We start from the raw sequence: 23,048 nt of genomic DNA on the forward strand, positions 1-23,048 counted from the left end.
TATAATAGTATAATAAATTTTATTTTATTTTATTTTAATTTATTTTATTTGTTGTTTTTTTGATCGAGGTCATGCGGCGTGACCTTACCTGATTCTGAAACCTACACCTTGAATACTCGAGGCCAAGATTACGTTGCGTGACCTTATCCATGAGGTCGAGGTCACACGCCATAACCTTAGCCGATTCCGAACTCCTATGAACATTCAAGGTCAAGGTCACTTGGTGTGACTTTAGCCTACTTAGGAACCTTCACCTTGAGCAGTCGAGGTCAAGGTCACATTAGCCGATTCTGGAACCTCTTCCTGGAACAACCAAGGTCAAGGTCACGCGGTGTGACCTTGACCTTGGTTGTTCCAGGAGGAGGTTCCAGAATCGGCGAATACCTACTACTGCCCTCAACATTATTTTCCATTTTTTTTTAACACACTATACAAAACAAACGTTGACAAATCGACCAATATTTTGAGGTTAAACTTACAACTGCCGGCACTCTAACATTTATAGCAAAAACAACACAAGTCCAGGACATATGTCGTTTTTGCAGGAACGCGATGTGGATATGTGTTGTTTTTAAGGAAACGCATAAACTTTACCGCTTCATAAAACATGCTTCTGTGCTGTTTTTGACTGATATGGTTAATGTTATACCTAGACACGGCTACAAACCACAAGATGGACTTTCATGTTCATCTTGTCATATCTTTTCATTCTACAAATAAAAGCATCGGTATTTGGGAAAACGTCTTCATTACTAGTAATGATTACAGGCGTGCGAGTAATTATTTTGTCTCCCATATATTTTATTTTTGCTGGACAATTATCACCACCTAAAATCAATTTCAACGTTTCCGTTGAACTTGGCTCGAAATTAGGTTCATTCCAATATAGAATTCGCCTTTTCACGCAATCTTGCAGAGGAAATTGTTGAAATCGATTAAAGTTAGCAATTTGTCCGTAGTTAAAGTAAAACGCTAAAACTAAATCTATAAAAAAAATTTTTCCCCGCACTTGGCGGTGATATTATACATAATGAATTTAACTTTGAAATTTTTTTCTCTAAAACATTATATAAATCTAACATGAACTGTTTAACTAATTCTAAGTCCTCTAATTGATACATTAATAATTTTTTTATTATTTCAATTGATTCCTCAACATCGTAGTACATGGAATCTAAGTTTTCAGTAATACATCCGTACCTAACATTTACTGACATAGCATATTCGTAAATTTCAAACAAATTTTTGTTACAAAAAAAATGATTAAAGGCTACAAACATTGGATCTAATTTTCGTCTATCAATTATATATCTGTACTTACTAGAAAACCACAACTCACTGTCTAAAACCAGTTGAATTGGAGAAAACGGATTCGCTTTTAAGAATTGAAGGAGTCCGGGCTCTCGTTCGCTTGTACACCTTCCGTGTTCTCCAATTTGTTCTTGAGGTCTGCTATCATATCTCACATTACTTCCGCAATCTCCGGTTTGCAAGAAGGCAATGCTACTTGCATCCTGTACATCGCCTTCTTCCACCATAGGTTGGGATCGAGACGAGCGATTTCTGATGTCGAGAATACTTTGAGTTGAATGATATACTCGTCCGAAGCGTCGGCCTGACACTTCAGCGAATACAACAGTAGTATAAGAAGGAGAGTACTGGAGCAGGATTATCCCATATTTTGCGCTCTGTGATTGGTTGAAATGCCAATATGGCGGTCAAAAATGTAGTAACTTTTAGGGATTTTCATTTTACATGTTGGCAATGAATCTCAATTATGTTGGTACTACTGAGGGTGGAGGGAATGTAAATTTTTTTAATATAAATAAAAGTAGGGTGACCGTCAATATATAAAAATTACGATTAATGATTCGTGCTACAATTAGGACTAAGTGTGTGAAAGTGAAAGGAGAATTAAAAAAAAAAAAAACAACAAACGTTACAGTGAACTTGTATTTTAAAGGTGAGTAATATACATTGAAATGAAGCGTGTTAAATTTAAAGAAGATTTAGATGTGTATTATATTGATGAAGACGAATATAGCAAAAATGCTAGAAACGGATCGGAATGGTTGCAAGCAGCTGCAGATAGGTATCGTTTTAAGAAACGTATTGAAGAAACTGAAAAATTATTGTATGAAATATTACGTAAGAAAAATGAGAAGTTAAATAAATAAAACACTTTAAATGATATTTAATATATTATTTATTTAAATATGTAATCTTATGTATGGTTCTATTAGGTTTAAAACATCTACATAATCTTGTGTGTTTGTAGAGGGCCAATGTGCCGAATCAGGACCGGATTGCCATCCAACTGGTTTCCCTTTAGCTCCATTTCTCATGTTGTTTATTAACCATGCCATTATATTCTGGTGTGATATTCGCGACAGCGGCTCAAAGTTAAATTCATAGTTGAGTGCTTTGAAAACTTGTATACATCTTTTTACAAATTCATTGTCTGCACAATACAATACATCGCAAATCAATTTATCACAATAATAACGTAAATTACGGTATTTACATATAAGATTATTAATAGAAACAATTCCTTCGTTATCAGCGAATAAATTAGTTAATAAATATTTTTTATACATTTCATCAGTAAATTTAATACTTACGTTACTAGTCAGTGATTCTAGATCTTTAACCTTCAATTCATTGTTGTTGTTTCGCTCGTAACAATTAAGCGATTCTAATGATTGCTTAACAACATGAGCAAAATTGAGTTTTTCATTAAGAATTACTTCTAAAATTTCAACAGAAGCTAGGTGTAGACTTCGATATGTTAAAATCTGGTTTGGGATAATTATTTTTTCCAATATGGTATTAACACCATCAAGATTATTTTCTTTGATAAAGTTTCTTAAATGATAGAAGTAGGTATGCTCCAACTTTCTATAGAAATCACTTTGAATTATAAACAAACTGCACTCCATGACGACTGTTTCAATACTAAAAAAAGCTAACGTTTAAGGTTTAAGAGTTGGTAATGTACCCTCACTCCTACTACTACTAACAATACGGTTATGACCCCAAGCTAACGTATCTATACCATCATCTTTAATAAATCTCTTGGCATCGTACGGTGAAAAGACCAATTTATTTTGTAATACCGTGTATACGGTGTGATTACATCTTCTAAATAAAATTTGTTTTGCAAACATAGTGTTTTTCAAAGTTAAACAATCGAAATAATTTTCAAATTTAATTTTATGTTTCACAACAGCTTTTTTTTACACCTTTAGCTTTTTTTGTAACACGACCATCAATAACACGATTTGCATACATTTTCGATCGTAACCCTATAAAGTCCGTCATAATTCTACCGCAATTCTCATCTTTCATAAGACCTAATACGGCTTTATTTTTAAGCGGGATCTTAAATTGATTATCCAGATGGTAATTCGAGATGTCAAATTTATCTAAATTTAATTTAATATCTTCATATAGCTCATCGGTGTTAATATGTACAGTGAAGCTGTCCGTATCCATATAACACAATCGAATTGCTTCATTATATTTAGGTTTTAAAAAATTAAAATTCTTTCCAAATACCGAATTATTCATTAGTTTAAAAAAGTCTCTTTCAAAATTATTTTTAGCGGATTGACGTAATTTTGTGTTCATATCAATATAAGGTTTCAACCACGCAGATTGTTTAAAGGATAAAACTCTATTTACTTTCATAACTTTGAGACCGTGAGCTATAGCGTGCTTTAAATTTCTATAATGAACAATATAATTTTTCTTGTTAAATAAATTTGGAATTAATCTTTTCTCGCTCTCACTGTTACTGCTGTTGGGAGGACATATGTTTTCTGCGAGAAAAGGTAGATCATTGTGTATATCGTGTAAATAATGAGGATATTCAATATCAACATCCAAAATATAACCATAATCAGCTTCATCGGATACATGATTAAAATTTAAATTTTGAATTTCAGTATCATCTAACCATTTAAAGTCTCCATAGGGCATCGGTTGTGACATTGCCCAACCATACAAATTGTTAGCGTCCCAATACATTAGAAATTTCGAAGGAGAATTGGAGTCATAATTATCCATATATTTATTATTAGCTTTAGCATGACGTAATGAGCACTGCGAAATACCCCCACGAATGCCTTTTTTAATGAAATGGACTTGATCTACATCAGTCAATAATTCAAGTTTAATTTTTGTAAATTTTAACATTGCATCCCAAGTGAGTCCTGGTGTGGTGTAATAATGTGCTGGGTCCAATCCATAAGTTTCAAAACAATCGCGTCTAAATTTTTCAAAAACATCTGCTAACAAAAGAACATCGGTCTTGAGGTATAGGTCAGAGTAATATTTTAAATTTTGACACTGAAATGTTTGCCAAACTGTTTGAGCGTGTAAATAATCTTTATCAGTTATATTTTCAAAACTTAATTTGTTAAAAAACCCGGATTTTTGTGGTAATGATGTTTCACTTAATTTTTCAAGTGAATCTATATAGCCATAGGGAAATATACCCTTTCTCTTTAATAATTGAAATTGCTTATTACATGGGAAAAATTTTCGTACATGAACGAAATCCTCCTCTACAAGATTACTCGACAATGAATCGAGTGAGGATGCCATAAATCGAAATGAATCCAAAAAACGTAATTTCATGAACCGATTTTCAAAACCGGATTGATTCTGTATCTGATCAACTAGCACGCTTTTACTGAAACTTATATATTTTTCTTTATTATTAGGTAAAACATCAATACCATTGACATCCTCAATGTCAGCCATCTCTTTAACAAATAAGTGTGCATCATAACAGCTGAAATTATGTAGGAATACAGGGATAAATTTGGGAATTTTAAAGTTAAGATTACATACACCATGGGCTGGGCCCCTATATTTACCAGTTATATGACAATGATCATGCACCTTAACTACATCTTCTCCAAAAGGTGTTTTACAGATGTGACAAATATTTGTTGCTTCAAATGCAACTTGTTCTTCAACAGTTAAGGGGGTCATGGGTTTTACATATTTTATATATTTGTGATAAATATATCTAACATCTTCCATTAATTTTAAAATGAAAACTTTGGGACAGTCGAGGCCGGTATAGGTTTCAAATTTACAACAAGTACCATCTACAGTAGAAACGATATAGTATGCAAAACTGTATGGTTGATGTATGTCAACTTTTTCTGTAAAAGACTTGGATTCAAAATCAGCGTAAATAACAAATGGAACCATTTGAGTATTTTTATAATTATTAAATTCCAAAATATTTTCCAGCATTAAATTTCCCATAAAATTGGGTATTGATTTTAAATTCTTCGATGGTAAAATGGTCGTTATATGGTTGCAATCGTATTGTTGATGTCTAGATAATTTGTCGGCAGATGAAAACCGAGTTAAACACCCGTCGCAAAGACGTATTGAGCCGTTATGATTTGCTATATGCGTAGAAATTAAAAATTAAAACAAAATGCCCTATTCCATTATTAAATAAATATAATAAATTCACATGTGTATCTCGTCTATTTTTAGTAAAATGAATGGGTCCTTCCACATTGTAGGTATAATTAATGGAATCAAAAACTAATTCGTAAACGTTAATACTTAAATTATTTAAAGTTTCTATTTTGGATATATCTTTTAAATGAACGGGAAACGTTATGCCTTCTAAATTTAGCACTTGAGAGTAATGAGGATAGCTTGAAGTACGAACCTTACTTATTTGAGCGGGATGAAGAGCCGCCGTCATACACCATGCAAAACAAGCGTTATCATTATTCTTTATATTGATACAGGCTTTTTTATTAATAATTTCCGAAGGTAAACGAATATATGATGATCCAGGTATTGGTTGGAATTTGTTAACGTTAAGCAAAAGGTGTGATACGGAGAAGAAAGCCCATCCAGACCCTTGCTCCTGGAAATCCTCACTCTGTTTTATAATATCTCTAATCATCTTATCGTAAATTTCCTCGAAGGTTATAGACGTAATTACTTTAAATTTTGTATTGAAATTCTTCATGGAGGCTATCACTCCCTCTTCACCGTTTTAAAAACAGCCAATAGTTCAATTTGAGCTTTAACTGATTCTCTAATATCACTAATATAATTGTTTATAAGTCTACGAACCGTTTCTCGGGATCTTGTGAGGTATGATGGAATATCATCGTCGGCTTCAACTCCCCCAATTTTATAGCAGGCAACACGATTTTTGTAACACGTTGATACTTGCTCAACATCCTTTTCGATAGATGTTATGTGTTCTGATCGAAGATGTGCCGCAAGGGTTGCGTGAGATGAGAAAAACTTTCCACATACGTCACATAGTTTATTTGTTAATTTAATCTTACTTTTCGAAGCTGACGTACTTGTTGCTGATTCATCGAAATCTCGATGTATTGAATTTTGTATTAAATTTGGTAGTGGATCTTTTCGTTCAGGTTCAATACCATGGATACTTCTTCGATGTTGAACAAAGGCATCTTGTCGCCTGAATTTTTTTTGACATATTGAGCATATGAGTTGCAGTCCGACACAATGCTTATTACGCATATGTCGATTCAAATTGCATTTTAATGAAAACACTTGTTGACATTTTTCACAAGAAAACATTTTCTTAAAAATATAAACGCAATGATAAATTTTTATCAAACGATCTACTTAACTTGCGTACTGTAACTAACTTTCACCAACGACTTGATTCTAATATATATGAATCGTTTTTTTATCGCTATAGTAGGGGTATAGTAGGGGATTATGCATATTTAATTAATAACATGCTTACGTAATAAGTATTAGTAAATAGAATAAAAAAAAATTATTGATTTATACAGTTTATATTTTAATTGTTGTGAAACTGTTTAATTGGAACAATTATCACTTTCGAATTGACATACATAATACTAACAAATAAAACAAATATATTGATTTATACACTATTTATTGATCTTTATTTTCTTAAACATTTCCAACATTTCATAATATTTCATTCTTTTATCCGAATTACTTAGTGTGTTTTTAATATTGTAATGAAGTTTTATGAGACGATGTCTGTAACAATATACAATATACACTTATTAATATACTATTCTACAAATTCAACTTCTAGATATGTTGAAGTTGAATTTTTTATAACTAAATATATGTCTTTTGTTAGCAGATTTTCGTTTAACTCATCCAAATTGTCCTTTAAATTGTTAAACCGTTTTGGTAAAATAACATCTCCTTCATCCAATAAATTCACCAGAACCGCGTCTCCAAATCTTGTTGTTATTATTTTAAAGTTAATAATTTTATACCTTTTTTCCTTCTGCAATTGGTTCAATTTTCCAAATCCCTTAGATGTGTTGTTCAATAATCTTAGACTATCCATGGTCTTCTTTATGTGGTTGACTGTTGCTATTGGTGTTATTTCTTGAACTGACATATCTTTTAAGGTGATGTATTTATATATGATTTCTTATAAAAATAATTCATGTAAAAATTATCATTTTTTCATCTGTTTGCTTTCAGAGTATTAAAAAAATATGTTGATATGTGTTGATAGTTTTTGCCTTTCACTTGTGTTTATTAGGTCATAACTACTTTTGTATAAAAATCGTTTCCGCAACTCAACGGTTATATATTTTTAATCTGTTTATTTTCAAAATATTAACAAACACTCAATATTTAAAAAAATATGTTGAAATATGTTAGTTTACCTTTCATTTGTGTTTAGTAGGTTAATAAATACTTTTGTTTAAAAATCGTTTCCCCCAAATCAACGGTTTTATATATATATATATTACATTCAATTTCAGTAGTAAGTAAATAAGTCCTCAATCATCTTCGAGTACTAAATAGAGACTAACTAAATAGAGATGAGTAGTAAGTTTCTTTAGCGTTATAAATAAAAAAAAATAATATAAATCTAATACATATCTGTTTATTTCTATAAAATAATGAAAACCAAAGTCAGGTCCTAATTTTACAAATAATTTTGTTAATATATAGTTTGAGAAATTATGTTAGAACACCAAAGATCAGGCTTGATGATAATCAAACCATTCAGAAGTAACACTATTCAAGTTAATCCACTTTTGTAGCAAGTGTACATTCTGAAGAGCACAGTTTAAATTATTATTGTAATGGTTATGACAGTGATTGGCATCACAACAACTTCTTTTAATCGATGATGTGTATCCTATTTCTTCTATATTTTTAATATTTTCAAAATTTGGCAGTAGCTGCTGTAACCACTGTTGCTTTTGTAATCCTTTCACTAGTATATAAAATTTTTCATGAAGTCCGCTTTCGTGTAAAATTTTGTATAAATCAGTATTTGGAATTTCACCATCATTCCAATTATGACCATGAATCATTCTGTTCATCTTTGAATTCACTTAAATTTATACCAAATTTAAAAATAGCGTGGACTTTGCAACAACAATCACGAACGTTCATTAGCGCAAGTTCTTTACATATAAATTCACTGCTATATTTTAATTGAAAACCTTGCACATCGAGAATCCACATCCTAACTGCTGAGATGTTACTTCACAACTGACACACAGAGAACGAATCATTCCCGTTAAAGGTAGTCGATCATATTTTAGCACGCGATCGTGTTTGAATGTTACAGTAAAAGTGTAAATCTATATTTGATTAATCATACCAGTTAGAGGAACATATTTGAAAACACGATCATGCAAGATTAAAACAGTAAAGGGTAGTATTATTAGGTATATCTTCGCTCGTTTCAAATTCAATGCGAATATCAACGGTTCCAACATTTAAAATATCATTTTGTCGTGAGCAATCAATAACAATAATCGGTGTATTTGCTAAAAATGTATCTCTGTTAAACATTGGTTCTGCAAGCTCTCGATCGTAATAGGACTTTGCAAAGTTACAATACATTTCATATAAAACTGCAATTTGACCAGTTTTAAAATTTAAATGTAATGGTTCATAGGGATATTTTTCACTATTTAAGAACACTTTCATATCTGTTAAATTACAATGATCAAATAGAGATGCTGAAACTTTTGCATCATCTTTTCTATTGGTTTGAAATCCTAATATTAAGTAACGAGGTTTTTCCAATTGTGTAGATGTTTTAATTGTCCATGAGTGCTGTTTACTTTTTGGTAATGATGGATACTCATGTAAATCAAATGAACGAAATCCCATATATAATTCAATTCCTTGTTCTATATGCTCTAAAAGTTTCAATCGTTCTACATCAGCCACCGACACGTGTGGTACCTTCCACACAATTTTATTAATAATAATCTTCATATTAGGTGTAGGACATTCAATGACATTATTATCTGAATTACTGCGTACTAACACCAATTCTTGACGTAGATTTATCAGGATTTTATTATAGTCTTCAGCAAAATCAAGAAAGTATTTCAAGGGAACATAAAAATCAAAATCACCTGTAGTTTCATTTATCTTAACGTTTAAATATTCAAAACCAGCGTTAGAAGAATGATAGTATTCAGACCTTGTTAACAAACAAAGATTTTTTAATGTGCTAGCTATTAGTGGATTTCTAACTCTATCAATTACATTACCTCCACATTCAAATCGTATTTTACTAAACATATGAGCGACTGGATTTACTGTTAATTTTGCATCTTTATCAACGGTTCCATCACCTTTCAATAGTTTCCCTTGTACGTCAATAAACGATTGGCTTGGTAATGTGTACATGTCCTGTTGTTGGATTGCAATACGTATTTCATCACTATTGTTAAACGAATTTGATGAGTAAGGTAAATGATTATGATACTGAAGCCTCACAAGTGAATTATCAAATTCAAGCTTGTCCGAAACGCTTAAGATGCTCATATTATTATTATTATTATTATTTTATTAATTTTAATCCTAATGACAGAAGAAATTGTTTGTTTTGAGGTGTTAAATGTTTCACAGTTTGAAGATGATTAAAAATATTAGATGTAGTTGTAGCATTTATATTACGCTTAACCTTAAGAACCATTGTAATACGTTGAGTGACCATGACCTTGACCTTGTCCTGAGGTTCTGGGAGGAGGTTCCAGAATCGGCTATTGCAAAGGGGGTCGTTGACCAGTAACCTTGACCTGAGTGACCATGACCTTGACCTTGTCTTGAGGTTCTGGGAGGAGGTTCCAGAATCGGCTATTGCAAAGGGAGTCGTTGACCAGTAACCTTGACCTAAACAATGACCTTTACTTTGAGCTCACCTCAGGTCAAGATCACGTTGAGTGACCATCACCTTGATCAGTAACCTTGACCTGAACAATGACTTTTACTTTGACCTCAACTGAGACCTTGAAGTCAACCTTAATTGTAACCATGACATTGACCTTGTACGTGACCTGAAATGAAGGTTACACGACGTGAGTTCATTGAAAACCCCACTTCGGAGGAGGTATGCTTTAAATAGCAGATAGAAAATCGTGTTCAACAGTATTGAAGTAAGAGTGTTGTGAACATGTTGACCTGCGACGTGTGTTACAAAGAGTTTACTAGACCAGATAATCTTGTGAGACATCAACGCACAGCATGTATTGGGAAACGTCGAAAGGTGGAAGAGGATCAACAAGGAGATGTTATAGTGTGTGAAATATGTGATGAACACGTAACCAGACAATGTTACTCCTCACATCTGCGCAGCAACAAACATAAACAGAAAGCCTTCGTAATAATAGATGATGGTGTAGATAAAATAGATTCGATATTTGGAGATAAAATATGTAGTTTTAGAGTGAGCGATCATGAACGGAAGTACGTAGACATGAAGGAATTCAGTAACCGAATTAGAGAAAAAGTTATCAGTTTGATACAGTCCGTGAGGAATGTAAATGGTAGCTTAAAAGTGAATACGGAAATTTTGGGATTGTATTTCATAAATACGAAGGAAGAAGTGGAAATCAAATCATTCAACACAAAAAATAAAATTATAACAGTAGCCGTAGACTTGTACCAAACATACGAGGACTTTATGGACGAGATTATGGTGAAAATGTCGGAATTCCAAGAACGGGACTCAGGTAAGAGTATAAGAATAGAAAAGTAGTAAAATGCGAAACTAAAGGTGTTAATACTGCAGGTTGGACCTTGTTGGAAATATTATATCTTGAAGTGAACTGTAACAAGTTTAATCCTACAAGAGCATCGAGCTACATCGACTTACCGACATCCATAAAAGGGAAGAGAGCGGTAATAAACGTGCAAAATAACGATAATAAGTGCTTTGCTTGGGCACTGATGTCCGCGCTGTACCAACCCACAGGTTTACCGCAAAGAATATCATCATACCCAGATTATAGGGAAACAGAATTAAAGTTTGACTGCGTAACATTCCCAGTACCCATCAGAGACATACCAAAATTTGAGGAAGAAAATAACATTTCAATTAACGTCTATGGTATAAATTCTTGGTATAATGGAGAGAAAATGGTAGATGATATTGTAACTGTATGTATATGTAAACAGAAACGGGAGCGTCATGTAAACTTATTAGTAGTCAGCGACAATTTCGGGAATAACCACTATTGTTGGATAAAAAACTTATCTCGACTGATAAATGCACAATCATCGACTCATGAACATCAAAGATATATTTGTGAGGGTTGTTTGCAATACTTTTCAACTGAAGACAAGTTGGTACGACATCAGATGGATGACTGTAAAAAAGTGAAAGCAACAGTACCAAGCGAACAAATAAAAGTGAATAAGTTCGGACATCTAGAAAAGGAAAATGTTTTACAATTTGAAGGATTTGAAAAAAAAATGAAAGTTCCGTTTGTGGTGTACGCCGATTTCGAGGCGATTCTGAAACCCTTAACGCCCGAAGAAGGAAAAGTTTACGATGATAATAAACCATATACGGCCCGATGTTTTGAACACGAACCATACGCGTTTGCGTACTACGTTAAGTGTGCTTACGATGATAACTTATCGAAATTCCAAATATATCGACGGCGAAACGCTGCTCTGGAATTTATTATAAGATTGGAGAAGGATGTAATAGAGATCTATAAACAACATTTGAGGCAAACAAAGGATATGATACCGCTAAGCTGTCTGGACCAATTTGTACATGAACTGAGTTCCGTATGTCACATTTGTGATAAACCAATAAACAAAGAAGAGAAAGTGTGTGATCACGATCACTAGACAGGATTGTATAGGGGTCCTGCGCATTCCGTCTGCAATATAAATTATAAATTACCGATGTTTATCCCTGTGTTTTTCCACAACCTTTCGAATTACGATGCCCACATGTTTGTGAAAAGTATTGCCCTAAACAAGAAGGAAGTAGAGGTGATAGCACAAAACAAAGAAAAATATATTTCTTTTTCCAAAAAAATAGTTGTCGGAGAAACAACCGATAACAAGGGAAAGAAACGCAAAGTGTTTATGAAAATAAGATTCGTCGACTCGTTTAGATTCATGGCGAGTTCTTTGGAAAAGTTGGTTTCATATTTGGATGATAAGGATTGTGTGGAAGTGAAAAAAAAATTCAAAGACTCTGAAGAATTTAGATTGATGCGCCAGAAAGGTGTATTTCCATATTCGTTCGTAGATTCGTTTGAAAAGTTGGAGTATAGTAAATTGCCTGATCATACACAGTTTTACGACATATTGAGTTCAAGTAATATTTCAAAGGAACAATACTCTAGAGCACAGACTGTATGGAATAAATTTAAGTGTACAACGTTGGGAGAATACAGTGACCATACAGTGTATTTGACGTCAGATGTGTTAATGTTGACTGATGTCTTTGAAAATTTCAGGACAATATCTTTGGAGAATTACAATCTGGATCCTTGCCATTATTATACTGCGCCCGGGTTTGGGTGGGATGCTCTGTTAAAAATGACAGGTGTAAAATTAGAATTGTTATCAGACATTGACATGTTACACTTTTTTAAGAAAGGAATTAGAGGCGGTCTCTGTATGTGTGTAAAACGATCTGCAATAGCAAACAACAAGTTCCTTGACGATTTTAACCCGGAAAAACCATCATCATATATTCTATACTTGGACGCTACCAATTTGTATGGGTATGCAATGAGTTGTAAATTACCAACAGGCGGTTTTCGATGGTTGTCGAATCAAGAAATAGCAGATATAGATGTGGAGTGTTTAGATGATGAACACCTTGGTTATGTGTTTGAAGTGGATTTGGAGTATCCCGAAAGGTTACACAACCAGCATGATGATCTACCGTTTTGTCCCGAAAACATAATCGCTCCCGGATCGAAGCATCCTAAGTTGATTGCGAACTTACAAAATAAATCGAAATACATAATTCACTATGTAAACCTACGTGAATGTGTGAAAAAAGGTCTTAAGCTAACCAAAATACACCGTGCATTGCAATTTCAACAATCGCCGTGGATGAAACCATATATCGATTTTAACTCTGAGAAACGAATGAATGCTACGAATGAATTTGGGAAAAATCATTATAAACAAATGAATAATATCGTGTATGGGAAAACGATGGAAAATGTTGAAAATAGAGTCGATATACGATTAGTGTCACATTGGGAGAATCGTTACAGGAGACCCGGTGCAGAAGCTCTTATCGCAAAGCCGACTTTCAAGTCATCGAAAATTTTCTGCCATAATTTGGCAGCCATTGAAATGCAGAAGGTGGAGGTCAAATATAACAAACCTCTGTATGTAGGGTTTAACGTACTGGAATTGTCGAAAGCGGTCATTTATAACTTTTTTTATAATTTTTTAAAAGAGAAATATGGTGAAAACGTATTATTGTTATATACAGATACGGATTCGTTAATTCTCGAAATATTTACTGAGAATGTATACCAGGATATCAAAGAAAATATAGAGATGTTCGATACCTCTAATTACAAGTTAAACAACAGACATAATATTCCTCCAGGGCCGCCGATAGTTGGAAAAATGAAAGATGAGTACCCAAATACGATATTAACATCGTTTTATGGTACAGGAGCTAAAGCTTATTGTATTAACACTTTGGAAGGAGTTGTCAAGCGTGCCAAGGGTGTGAAAAAGTATGTTATCGATAAAAACTTAAGTGTTTCAGAATATAAACGGATTATCGAAGATGGAGGTTCTGTGCGAAAAAAGATGTATGTCTTTCGCTCCTCCTATCACACGATGTATACAGAACTAAAGAATAAAGTGGCGCTCTCTGCACATGACGATAAACGTTACGTGATGGAGGATGGATGTCATACGTTAGCTTGGGGAAACAATCTTATTGAAGATCTACGCAGGGAAGATCTTTTGGACAACTTATTGGAGTTGTTAAACGTAAACATGTATGGCTAGTTAAATTGCGATCAGTTAATTTGTAAAAAAAAAAAAAAATGCTTGTATCACAAAACTTGTATATAAAGTAGAAAGTAGGTTGTTAAAAAGGTTACTTGAAATAAAATCAACGAAATTAAAAAAAAGTTTTTTATTTCTAAAAAGATTTTAGTAATTTGGGTAGTAAGTCTAACCAGCGATAATTTCCTTGCATACTAAATTCTTTCCACATTTTATTTTTTAGGGTTCTATTAAACCGTTCGATAATCGAGCTTTTTAAAGTGGAATAGGTGCTGTAATGATTAATGTTAAGTTGTTCCATTAATTTTTGAAAATCGCTATTGTAAAACTCTTTCCCATTATCGGTTTGTAAGTTGCTCGGGGTAATATTCTTTTTACTATGCAAAATGTCCTTCATAGCTTGAGTAACCTCTTTCCCAGTTTTGGTTTTGAGTGGTAAGGCCCATGCGTATTTGGAAAAAGCGGTGATAACAGTCAGTATACCGGGTGTCCCTCAAAAGTGGCTCACCCCCATATTTTTTTTTATTATTAGTGATATCAGAAAACCATTTGGAATGCATAGTTAGGTCGCTAAAACGGATTATTACGACATGAAATCATTCTTTTTGTACTTCCGGTTATACCGGATGTGAGTACTAATTTCGCTATTTTTTTAAATCTATAATTTTTTTTTCTTCAGTTGGGTAGACAGTATAATTTCACATAACTTTTACTTGAAAAAATTTTCACGATCGCTTATAATTTTTGAAAAAAAAAGTTGTTTTCGTTATTTTTTAACGTTTTAGTACCTTCGGAAAATGTATTACAACTTTTGACACATAGTAGCTAGGTTAATAGTACAAATTTCGTTATGTCCCTCTTGATTTGCTATTCCTCGAGCAGTGATCACTGCTATGCTTTAGTTAGTGGTTCTTTTTTAATAATGGTGTAAATTAACAGTTGTATTAAATTAGTTTTAAAAGAGAAACGCTATCCAACAATTAAATTTAATTCAATTGTAAGTTCAAAAAAACTAATTTTCTAAATTTTCAAAATGCTCCCGCCTTGATTTTGACATAATTGTATCTTACGTATTGTCGATCTAACGACTCGACGTTGTTCCTGAGGAGATATTTAGGTAATACAATTTCTAACTCGATTTATTTTCTAATACCTCACGAGACCTTACTGGTGTATTATACAGCTCATTTTTGATGTTGCCCCATAAAAAGAATCTAAAGGTGTGAGGTCAGGTGATCTGAAAGGTTTTAACCAAAATAAAGTAAACAATCCAAATTATAATGTACAATGGACATTGTAAGTAACTATCAGCTACAGAACATTTAGTGTAAAAGAACAAAAACTAAAGAAAAAAATAAAAAATCAAAAATAATTGAATTAAACTTAATTGTTTGATCGCGTTTTTCTTTTAAAACTAATTTAATACAACTGTTAATTTACACCATTATTAAAAAAGAACCACTGACTACAGCATAGCTGTGATCACTGTTCGAGAAATAGCAAATCAAGAGGGACATAACGTAGTTTATACTATTAACCTAGCTACTATGCGTCAAAAGTTGTAATACATTTTCCGAAGGTACTAAAACGTTATAAAATAACGAAAATAATTTTTTTTTCAAAAATTATAAGCGATCGTGAAAATTTTTTCAAGTAAAAGTTATGTGAAATTATACTACCAACCCAACTGAAGAAAAAAAAATTATAGATTTAAAAAAATAGCGAAATTAGTACTCACATCCGGTATAACCGGAAGTACAAAAAAAATGATTTCATGTCGTAATAATCCGTTTTAGCGACCTAACTATGCATTCCAAATGGTTTTCTTATATCACCAATAATAAAGAAAAATATGGGGGTGAGCCACTTTTGAGGGACACCCGGTATACTTGTAACCTTTATTGACCGACGCATATGGGATCATTTCAACCAAATCAGCTTGATAAAGATCCAATAGTCCGTGAAGCAGAACGCGGCGTCGCCGATAATGTCGTCTCGCAGGTGCATGTAGTTCGTTAACGAGATCTCGCTTAACACTAACCATTACTCTACAACCCCTTCAATCAACAACTCTACAAGAAAAGGTAGTCCTCCTATCGGTGCATTATTTTTACACTTAATGGTATCTCCGCGTTTGAATTGGACTCCCTGGAGCGACTTAATAACGATATCGTTAACAAGTAACTGAACATGAGCGGACTTTACAACATCTTTTATCATACCTTCGTAGAAGGAATTGATGTAATCCGTAATTCCACTTTTGTTTATGATTTTATAAAGTTTTGTTTTTGGATCAACATCTCCATCACCACGTAAAGTTAAAATAAATGTTGATGAAGGTTGTAGAACTTCGGATCTTGCTATGTGGTTCTGTATAACATGGTGGTGAACATGCTTACCAAATTTATCGATAGATGTAGAACCATGTTCACCAAAACGGTTTAAAGGCATATTGGCTTCTGAAGCGTCACAGAAACAGAAAAAAGTTTATATACCCTTAACGAATGACTTGCGCTTCCCGTAATTCCTCTATGAGGGATATAATTTCGTTATGATGAGCAGTATGACCTGCTGCTTCGGAAGCAAGTAGTAAACGCAACCGATCAACTAATTCGTTCACGTCGTCCCAGTATTCGTACTCTTTAATTGCAGCAGGTACTAACAACTTATTTAAGTGACCTGATCCAGTTTTAGGTTTTGGCCAATATCGAGCCCAGTAGACATTTGGTCTTTGACCCAAGGAAATTGGTTTGATTATGTTCACAAACTTTTCATTTTCATCATCAGTTATGATACTTTTTGAAGCGTCATAATCTCTTTTATGTACATTCGAACGTTGTAAGATATCTTTGTAATTTCTCGCATCTGGTAAAGTAAATTTACCCGGTTTATTTTTGAATAACAACTCGTATAACCCCGGTGTTCCTGTATACGTAAATTCACCCACCAAAATGTTTTTCCCGTCAAACGTTATTGGTTGATTTGCGATATACAATCCATCGGTAAGTGCACGAACACCGTAAGTTTGATCGAACTCGTTATTTACATCTACTGTTAAACCCGTAACATAGGTACGTGGTAAGGGGTCCAGCTGTCCTAAAGCTTCTCGAATAACTGTCTGTTCCATCATTCCCTCCATATTCTCTTTCATGCGCGCCAACTGCTCCCTAGCGTCCCGCTCGTAGACATCTAAAGATGTGTCTGACTCACGAACAGAAAACTCAGGTGTAGTATCTCGACCCTCGAACACCTCTTCGTCGCTGAGAAATTGCGGCCTCCGTGCGAGTTCCGGTGAAACATCCATGCTAGCTCCCGGTTTAATGAGTGTTGACGTAACTCTACGTTTAGGTTTCACTCTAGGAGTTTCCAGTTTAAGTCCTTTAGAAGGTTTCTGCAAGTCAGCCAGTAAGGCTGAGATATCTGGTGACTGCTCCTTTTTCGGGGTAAATAAATCACGTTTTATCCCGAATTTATTGTCGAGCGCTAATAAATTGACAGTTTGTAATTTTTTGGAAATATCTCTCAGAGGTTCTTTCAGTGGAGCGAGTTGAGCTTCGGCAATGGACTGCTTCTGTTTTATATCTCCTTTCAAAGTGCGTATTTTATGTTTAACATCTTCTCGCGCAGCTATTAACTGTTGTGCAACATTACGATTCATAGTTCAACGTGATAGTGTAATGATCGCACAGAGACTGAGCATGCAGTCGTAAAGTCAATGGTTTTACAGTATAATGTACTCATCGAAACCTTTCCGATAGCGTCCGTTATTTTTATCGCAATCTAAATCAATAACTAATATACCGTGCGGTGTATCCCAACAAGTTCGACAAATTCTGACAAAATCATCCCACGTAATGTCCCCTAGCAAATGATCGTTGTAAATATGTTTCAAGTTAGTGAGATCTTGTTTAAATAAAACTAAAAGGTTGCAATTGTCACGTAAAAGCTGCTTGGAAATGGCGCTATAACTTTGAGCGAGTAAAAAAGTATCAACGTTTCTATGACGACCGTATGAAAAATATTCCTTGATAATCTGTTGCTCTGTAGGAGCAATATCATCAAAAATAATAATTGAATATTCTTTCACCTTTGACGGTGGTAGAAATCGTCCGACATCTGAGTATTCATAATAGCCGCAAGAGCGGATAGGTTTAAGTAATTGTCGTAGAAATTCGTATTTGATTTGGTAGAGTGAATTAGAGCACAAATATATATTCAAAAAGCGCAACCCGTTGAGAGCTGTCAATAAAGTTAACATTACGTTTGTTTTTCCGGCACCTGAAGAACCAATTATCAAACCACGTTTACATTCCCCACCAAATAATTCGCTATGTCGTTTAAATTTATTTGCAGCGAAGTCGTTATGAAGATTACAGATTGGTAGTGTTAAAGGTTGGCTAACAAACTTAACGTCTTCAACCATGCTGACGGGTGATACTTGAACGGGAGATTAACAAGAAATGAAGTCGTAGTAGAAAACAATGTTTATTTTATCATAAAATGTAGCATACAAAAAATTTCAGCAGATTATTTATCATCATTGTTTCAAAATAATGGTTTACAACACTTTAACTATATAAACTGTTAACATTGAGTTTGAAAGTTATTTAAAGCGTGCGTAATATTACACAATATTTATTTTACAATAAGACGTGGTATACATATAAATTTACAAAATTATTTATTATCATGATTTCAAAAGTATCTGTATGGTTGATGTAGTAGAACCACCAGTGGGTTATTCACATACAGATGTTATGTGATTAAACAAAATAAAGCAGTGTAAGTCATAGTACAATTTACACTACTTAGTATTAAATTAACAATAAGTAGATACGGTAAATATTCAAATAAGTAATTAATAATACATATTAACAAAAGCATGGGAGCGGTAACAATAAGTAGATACGGTAAATATTCAAATAAATAATTAATAATACATATAAACAAAAGCATGGGAGCGGAAAAGGTGAAAAGGAAGCGAACTTGTTGTCATATCATCAATTCGAACGATTTTCAGTATCATACAAGGAAGGTGTACAAATTTGAAAAACCACCTACAACATATTAGTTGCTGAGACATCCCTCCGACAATTCCTCAGTACTTTGATCCTCCTCAAGTTGTGGTTTAAAACAGACTCGAAACAAAGACACACGACAACACATCCCACACCAATATTTTTTATTTAAAATAATAGTCTGCAATCGTTCAGAAGATGCATACTTTATTTTCGAGCGCAATTTCACACGACAATCCAGTTGTAAAACGTTCGTTATACTAATATGGTGTAGGCGGCGTCGACAACGATAGCAAAGGTTGCCCAAATGTGATTCATAAAAAACATACCTTGCTTGATACTGAAGACCCACTCCGAAAGTTGAACTCCAATCAACCGGAGAACCGTGGAACAACTTATGTACGGTGCCTTGCGACATTTTCTTTCCAAAGCGTTCCACGGGGGGAAGCAAACCTCCCCAAGATTGATTCGATCGCCCTTTCGGGATATTCGACGCCAGAAGCATATGTCCCAGCTGTACATTACGTTTAGTAGTAGAATCTTTGGTAAAACATCTACTAACCGCAACGTAGACCGTACGTTGCGGTTAGAGTTACGGGAAATCGTCGAATTAACGCTCTCCATAGCCAACTCCTGCAACGTTAACACTGCAAGAGACAAAAAAACTGAACGAGCTTCAAAAAAAAAACGCTATTAACCGTTGTCAGGCAGCAGCCTGAGAAGGGGCTTATACAGGTTAATTTTGGTGTTGTACATGTTAAGGATGTTTGAAGAAGCAGCAAAGCAGACGGTGGGATTCTGGTTTACTGCATCCAACGCGTTCACGAAGTGGCGCTTATGATGTTCCAAAGTCGTCACTTTGGTTTGCAATTGAGGTTTCAAGCCCAAGATGAAAAAATCCTCTTGGGACAAAAGACTGCTTGCCAAGTTGGTTGTTGAATGCAGAAACGCATCAACCCATGGGTCGGGATGTGCGGTATTTACAGCTGGAAGATTTTGCCTCTGCGGGATAGTAGGGATAGGTAAAGGTGGTGGGAACACCACATTTTGTGGTGGGATAGTTGTGATAGGTGGCGGGCTGTCACGGATGTCGATGGTCACCTCTGGCGGAGATGTAACCACCGTTGCAGGTCTGGTTACTGTAGCGAGTGTAGGTACTCTTCGTGTGTTACGGGGAGGTTTGGCTAATGCGTTGCGCAGCAATCTACAGGAGTCTTGTGAAGCAGGAGAAGGGTTTGGGCGGGTAGTTTGTTTCACGCAACCCCTTGACAACAAGTTGACGCGTTTCTTTATACGGCGGGATGTGTACCGTATGGGTCCACTCGAGAAGACAGGCGAAACACATATCCTATCGGAGGGTTGGGATACGTCTTCCGTCGCTGGTACAGACGGTGCCGCAAGCACCTGGTTTTCAGCAGGTGCTTGACTTGTGACATCCGTATGTACAATATCTGGAAGTGGTTGTACCACGTCGGCCTGATTGGTAGCAGGTTCAGGTGGCACAACAACTTCCTGATATGTTCCTTCTTCTCCTATCTCCATACTGATGCGAGTTAAGCCGTAGGACAAGGTTGGACTGGTGGTAACAATCGCACCATTGTCGTTCCCTGGCTGTTACCGGAGCTCATTCATTATTTGCTCGTACAGTGGTGGGTCTGTTGTGAAATCCTGCATGGTACGACTCAAACCGTCAAAGTTGCCGCTGCAATATAATGGTAACGACGGTAGGCTTGACTCAACAACATTCGTACTGTCGTTATTGCGTGGCAGCACGGCAACCAGTGGGTCGGTCATACCATCAGTATTATCGCTTGCACGAGCGTGGCTGTTACCAATTAAGTGAAGCATAATGGGAAAGACTTCAAGGAATCAAAAGGGTTACAAAAAATTTGGATTATTTTATTAAAATTATACGTTCGCTCACGTCTGACAAGTTTGCAATGCGCTGAAGAACCACTTTTCTCAGCGTATAACAATTAATGTCTGAAATCATCACAAACATACATGAAGAAAACCGATAAAAATTGTATTGATGTAACTTACTTTTCAAGTGGTTTTCTATCACGTCTGACAGGTTTGCAATGCCCTGAAGAACCACTTTTCTCAGCGTGTAACAATTAATACCTGAAATCATCACAAACATACATGAAGAAAACCGATAAAAATTGTATTGATGTAACTTACTTTTCAAATGGTTTTCTAGCAGAAGGCGATTTCTTCGTGGTCGGAAAAACACAGTTTTTAACAAAATCCGTTATTATCGTAAATACACTTTTTAAGGAATTATCGTCTTTTGTACTCTACTATATCACTCAGCGACTGCTGTACACGGAGTGAGGAGTAACCCACTTTCCACTACCTTTAAGTGCGGGTTAGTGAACAGGTATTTGTCCGGTCAACTATCTGGGAATGCGAGGTCGTTCAGGTCTTCTCCTTGTTATCGCCTGTGACTGAAGGGGAGGTCATACTGTCTGGGAATGCGAGGTTGTCCAGGTCTTCTCCTTGTTATCGCCTGTGGCCCAAGGGGAGGTCATACTGTCTAAGAATGCGAGGTCGTTCGGACCTTATCTTCGCCCGTGACTCAAGGTCACAATTCCCCCACCCCCCCTCCCCCACCCCCCGCGCGGGCGGGAAGAGGTTTCTTTAAATAAAACTCATCAATATGGATAAAAAAATAACATTTATTTCTTTTCTAACGTACATTTAATACAATGCATTTTAGGTGGTGGTGGTCCATCGAAATGAGTTTCCGCACAATAATTATTATAATGTTCAAGACACGGTAACTTCATTTGTAACATTTTCGATTGCTGGTAGGCGAACGGTAGTTGGATCCAAATTCTTCGTAATTCCATAGATGGTACTTTATCGAAATAATACTGTGTTGGTAAATATTTTAAATCACGAGCTGGAATGTTCGCAAATGAGGCGTCTCGTTCATGTTTTTTCATAACACTTTCTTGGCAGATGTAAGTGGCCAACACCCAAACACAGTGAACACTTGTTCCATCGCAACCAGCTCTTAACTATCCCCCATTACGACTTGTCTCTGCTTTATAGTCACCGACTGTCTTTTGCATCCTTGTTTTGCACCCCCTCTTCGACAACTTCTTGTAAGTGGCGTACATTGGAAAGAGCGCACATACTTCTTCGTCGCGAGTGAAAAGCACAGCTCGGTATACCCATCTCAAGTTTATAGATACTACCTTCCAACGCAATTATCGGCGCGGAAATAATATGTCTTAAAAATTTAATTTTTTCAGGTCCTGTAACATACACTTTCTTGACATTCCGACACAGATATTTGACTATGGCGTCGAATTCCATTGGATGGATAAAATCAACTTTCCAGTCGATGCAATGATGATGTATCATTAACCAGTTTGCAGTATTCCTATATTTAGATGGTAATGAAGCTATACTGCTACTCGGTTGAAAAACGTGGTGGGTAATGCATTTGTTACTATCACATGATGCTAATTCTTTAGGTACGAACTGATCTTCGTTGACCATGAAACCTTGTATATCGAGAATTATGTATTGAGTTTTATTTGAATACATCTTGCTTCCGTACATCAACACGATTATCCATACTATGCAGCCGTAAAAATCTGTCGCACAACTTATACTCTACGACTTTTTTTGTTTACGCTGGATATAGAAGTCTCACATTTCGGATGATGAGCTACGGGTGCGATGCGGCTCAGGATCCGATCCAACTACACACTACCAACC

At 35.0% G+C, this 23,048-nt stretch overlaps 2 protein-coding genes and 1 long non-coding RNA gene across 6 annotated transcripts in view; 2 read left to right on the forward strand and 1 right to left on the reverse strand.

Annotated features, from left to right (window-relative positions):
• The first annotated feature begins 303 nt into the window (after positions 1-303).
• Positions 304-23,048, forward strand: part of LOC111416310 (uncharacterized) — a 71,698-nt gene continuing 48,953 nt past the window's right edge. For both annotated transcript variants that reach the window (XM_071199855.1, XM_071199857.1), the window contains exon 1: positions 304-348. The gene's annotated coding sequence lies outside the window, so the exon portion shown is untranslated. The remainder of the gene's footprint in view (positions 349-23,048) is intronic.
• LOC139431740 (uncharacterized) lies at positions 9,818-16,183 on the forward strand. 3 transcript variants are annotated; one of them, XR_011641820.1, is made up of 2 exons: positions 9,818-15,292; positions 15,413-16,183. XR_011641820.1 is itself a non-coding variant. In XM_071199846.1 (2 exons), exon 2 carries the CDS (start codon positions 12,202-12,204, stop codon positions 14,293-14,295), a length of 2,094 nt encoding a protein of 697 aa, XP_071055947.1. In that variant the 5' UTR covers positions 9,818-11,015; positions 11,075-12,201; the 3' UTR covers positions 14,296-16,183. The 3 variants fall into 3 exon arrangements, 2 of the variants coding, with proteins under 2 accessions (XP_071055947.1, XP_071055948.1); XM_071199846.1 differs by having other exon boundaries at positions 9,818-11,015; positions 11,075-16,183; XM_071199847.1 differs by lacking the exon at positions 15,413-16,183 and having other exon boundaries at positions 9,818-11,015; positions 11,075-12,522.
• LOC139431743 (uncharacterized) lies at positions 18,762-21,909 on the reverse strand. Its single transcript, XR_011641821.1, has 2 exons — positions 21,498-21,909; positions 18,762-21,437 (listed from the first exon to the last, which is right to left on the reverse strand). It is a non-coding gene; the product is annotated as an uncharacterized lncRNA (long non-coding RNA).

Source organism: Onthophagus taurus, chromosome 11, assembly GCF_036711975.1.
Source record: "Onthophagus taurus isolate NC chromosome 11, IU_Otau_3.0, whole genome shotgun sequence".
Taxonomy (NCBI): domain Eukaryota; kingdom Metazoa; phylum Arthropoda; class Insecta; order Coleoptera; family Scarabaeidae; genus Onthophagus; species Onthophagus taurus.

What these genes read in the sequence shown, in the direction of transcription:
- LOC139431740 (XM_071199846.1), top strand. Translation starts at nt 12,202, where the DNA reads ATGTTTATCCCTGTGTTTTTCCACAACCTTTCGAATTACGATGCCCAC.